At 39.4% G+C, this 4,379-nt stretch overlaps 1 protein-coding gene across 1 annotated transcript; it reads left to right on the plus strand.

Annotated features, from left to right (window-relative positions):
- Positions 1-3,387: 3,387 nt before the first annotated feature.
- LOC130137318 (uncharacterized) lies at positions 3,388-3,984 on the plus strand (the record flags this gene model as incomplete). Its single annotated transcript, XM_056308104.1, has 1 exon — positions 3,388-3,984. A coding segment is annotated over one exon (441 nt), but the record flags the coding sequence as incomplete, so codon positions are not given.
- Positions 3,985-4,379: the final 395 nt, after the last annotated feature.

Genomic DNA, 4,379 nt, shown 5'->3' on the forward strand with positions numbered 1-4,379 from the left:
ACAGTCTTGTGATCTCCTCTTCAATGAATAACATTATGAGTATCACTTAGTCCTTTGAATATATCTGCACTTAGACAATGTAGATATTATACCAACGATAGTTTGGGTATCATCAAAATTCATTTGGAGATGTTTCTCCAACAACTTCGACCTGCTTTTACTTTTGCTGCTATTGGACCCTTAATGTTGGTCTCTACCTCGAATCACTAGTCTCTGTGCTATATCCTGTGCTAGACTGTCATCTCATAACTTCCCTTGCCACTCTTTAGAGAACAATGTAGACTTTCCTCTTCCGAGGTAATCGTAGTACGCCCCTGTAGTAGTGAATCAGTAAAGTGCTCCCATGATTCCGGTAAAGAAGCCAACAACATTATGCCCTACTCTTCATCATCAAGTATCTTACCGACGTTCTTCAAATCCATCATGAGTTTATTAAATTTATTTAGGTGGGATCTGATCAACGTACCTTTAGAATATCGAAACTGAAACATCCTCTTCAACATGTACAAGCGATTCTTCAAACCTTTCATTACATAGAGTCCTTGAAGTTTTGCCCATAACGTTGCAATATCCTTCTCCTCAGCCACCTCATCCGATAAATTCAACAGGATTATACTCTTTGCTTTCTCCATTAGCTCTAACCTATTAGTTGCTTTCATTATAGTGGGCAACCCATCTTCGCCATCTAATGTCTTGGTCAAACCTTGGATTGTCAATAGTGCACGCATCTTGACGCTTCAAAACCTAAAGTTGTTTCTTGCGTTAAATTTCTCAATCTCAACTTTCGCTTCAGACATAATTGCAATAGCAGAATTCCCAGATAATAATCAAACAAACAAAAGCCCAAATTACAATCCAGAAAAATCCTATCCTCGAGCTTTGATACCAATTATTGAAATATAACGAGGAAACAACAGGATTTTACAAATTAAGTCAATGTGAAAATACCAGAGAAATAATGAGGAATAATAAAGGATACTGGAGATTTATGTGGTTTGATCTGAATATCTGTATCTACATCCACGGGGAGAGACATCAATAAATAATTCACTATAATCGGAAAATCAGAGTTATAATTCGCTCACACGCTCGAGTATTTTCCATGCCTAAATTTAAGCTCAAATCCCAAATATTTATAAATAAACAACTCAATTAGACGAAATAAACTTATAGTACAAATCAGCGTGTGTTCAAGCCCAAAGCAAAACACACGCACGTTCAAGAGCGTCTCTGTACGTTCTGCCTCCTTCGTGCAGCTTGATTACGAGCGTCTCTGTACGTCTTGCTTTGTGCGGCTTTGGTCTTCGCTGAAGGAAAGAAACCCTCAATTTCTTTTCTTTTTATATGCGGCAAAAACCCTTGTTTTTGCTTTCCGTTTTATTTGACTTCCGTGGCCCCACACGTTTCTTTTGTACGTCCAAGAAGGGAAGTCCTTCACTGCTAAGGAGTCAACAAATTGACCTGGGCTCACCGAAATGGATATATTAAGATAAAGTGTGCCCCTGTTTTGTCTTTCAGTAACCTTCTTTATTCTCTATTTGTGCTAAGCCAATAACTGTGAGCCCCACGTTCGAAATCAGCTAAATAGGAAAGTGAATTTGTTAGGCGTGCTCAAACTCGAGATATAAATTCAATATCCCCTCTATCAAGTTGAGTGTGGAATTGATTGGAGAGAGAAACTTTCACCGTCTCAGCCCCCTTCGAGAAGCTCCTCTCCCTAGTGTGAAGAGGGAGAGGTCGGGCGGAGGGAGTAGGAAAAAAGGTCGGGCCGAAAGAAAAGGGAGCTGCGCCAAGAGAGAAGAGAGTGGGCTGGTTTGGACCAGATATGAGATTTTTTTTCTCACAAAAAATCTCAAATCGGTGCTCTTTTATAGAATCTATCACTTGTTAGGATTCCGTCCGGGTGTTCCGTTAAAATGCATAAGTGCCAACACGCACGCAGTTGAACGTGAACTGAATGTGAAGTGAAGAATGACGAATCCGGCATAAAATATCCATGTAAGTCAATGTGTGTGCATTTCAACAGAACATTAGATGGAATACTAATGAAAAGGTAAATATGAAAGTATTACTTTGAGATTTTTCGAGAGCCGAATATTAATTCGATATAAACATGTCATTGGAATATCGGTTTGTGGTTTTTTAATGACATTAAAAAAGAAATAAAGGACACATTTGTTGAGTTCGAGGAGGACGACCGGGCAAGAAGTAGACTAAGGTATATAAATTATATCGGGACTTGAGATTAGGTGTGAATAGGAGCTTAAAAAAATAATTGAATAAAAAAAATGTGACTTCGAGATAAGAAAAAATAATATAAATTAATTCATAATAAAGAAATCCTTGACAAGGAGGGACAATGTGGTTCCACTTATTATAAGGGTTAATACCACGAAAAACTCCAAACTGGTACACTTGTGACAAATTTACTCCAAATTATTTTTTTGATCATTAAAGACCCCAAATTGCTACATCTGCAATAATTTTACCCCGAATTATTTTTTTGAACACAAAAAACCCCACACTGGTACACCTATGACAATTTTACCCTTGAACTAATTTTTTAACCACAAAAAACCCCAAACTGTTACACATGTGATAAATTTACCCTTCGTTAGTTTTCGTCAAATTTTACTGTCAAATTGTTAAGTTTAATGACACGTGGTAATTAACAGGTGTACTGATTTTGGGTTTTACCCCTCTGTTTGTCACAAGTTTACCAATTTATGATTTTTCGTGATATTAATCCAATTTAATCGACACTAATGGATCGTAAATTTGTCACAAATGTACGAGTTTGGGTTTTTGATGGTAAAAAAAATAGTTCGGGGTAAAATTGTCACATGTGTATCAATTTGGGGTTTTTGATGATCAAAAAATTAGTTCGGGGTAAAATTGTCACAAGTGTACCGGTTTAGGGTTTTTTGTTGTAAAAAAAATAGTTCTGGATAAATTTATCACAGGTGTACCAGTTTGGGGTATTTGGTGGTAAAAAAAATAGTTCGAAGTAAAATTGTCACAGATGTACCAATTTGGAGTTTTTCGTGGTATTAACCCCTTATTATAATGAGGAATGTGACGTTCTTACAATGGAAATAAATAAAAAAAATAATTCGAATAAAATAAAATAAAAAACGAATGAAAAAGGAAAATGGGCGTTTTTCTTGGGCTAAGCTTGTGTCGTCTTTCCCCGAGCCTCTCGCCCCGAGAAAATATTGGGTGAGTTTAACACTCCACGTAGGATTTGCAGTAAATCACCCACAAATTGACACGTGGCAATCGGGGGCCCACATGTCAGGGAAAAAACTTGTGTCTCTCCTCTCTCTCTCACGCGCTCTGCTCTCCATCTCTCTGCAACCCACGCTCAACCCCCCCTCTCTCTAACACCTTTGCTCATGTTTTTATAAGCCTTCTTCAATTCATCTCTCCTTCGAACTCAAGTCCATCAAGCTTGACTCCGCCATCTCCGCCGCACCCTATCCATGCCTCACCTCCCCGACTGCCGCGCCTTCCCCTTCTTCCTTCGCGGCCGTAACCGGCGACCTCGACGACGGCGAAGAAGCACTCCCGAATCTCGTGGTCGATCCAGAAGCTGCTGCGTTCGGTCTTCAAGCCGAAGACGAGCTCTACCCCGGCGTTCGGCGTGGCAGTCTGTACTCGCGCGTCGTCGGTGAGGATGACAGGTTTTACGTTGGGTACGACAAGTTCGGCGCGTTGACCACAATTCCGGAGTCCTCGGAGGTTGAATATCTTGGGAAGTTGTCGCCGGAGATGGATCGGAGGCGATGGCGACTAGAAAGAGCAAAGCGAGTCGTGCATTGGGCATGAGTGAAGGTGTTAGAGAGAGAGGGGGTTGAGCGTGGGGTTGCAGAGAGACGGAGAGCAGAGCGCGTGAGAGAGAGGAGAGAGACAAGTTTTTTCCCTGACATGTGGCCCCGATTGTCACGTGTCAATTTGTGGGTGGTTTACTTGCAAATCTTACGTGGAGTGTTAAACTCACCCAATCCCGCCCACGTGCAAGTTCCTACAAAAGCCTCCAATTCCACGTAATGCCAAAAATAAATAGAAAAAAAAGATTAAAAAATTGATATAGAAAAAAGGTTGCAAAAAATTGATATATAAAAATTGGCCAACAAGGGCGTACAAGATTGATATTTATGTGATAAACTAATGATTACAGAGCCAACGGAAGATATTAAGACTCGTTTTTAAAAATTGGTTTAACGGATGAAATGGCATTTTATCAACGATTATTTAAATCAATTAGTGTATTTAAATGTTGATTGTTAGTATGTCCAATCGCCTAGTAAGTAGATTTAACAATGGGTTTTAATGTATCTATTATTAATTAAGGAAAAATGATGCAAATGGTACCTAAA

Source organism: Syzygium oleosum, unplaced genomic scaffold (assembly GCF_021117445.2).
Source record: "Syzygium oleosum isolate NSW1041296 unplaced genomic scaffold, Sole_v2.1 Sole_v2.01, whole genome shotgun sequence".
NCBI classification, from domain to species: Eukaryota; Viridiplantae; Streptophyta; class Magnoliopsida; order Myrtales; family Myrtaceae; genus Syzygium; species Syzygium oleosum.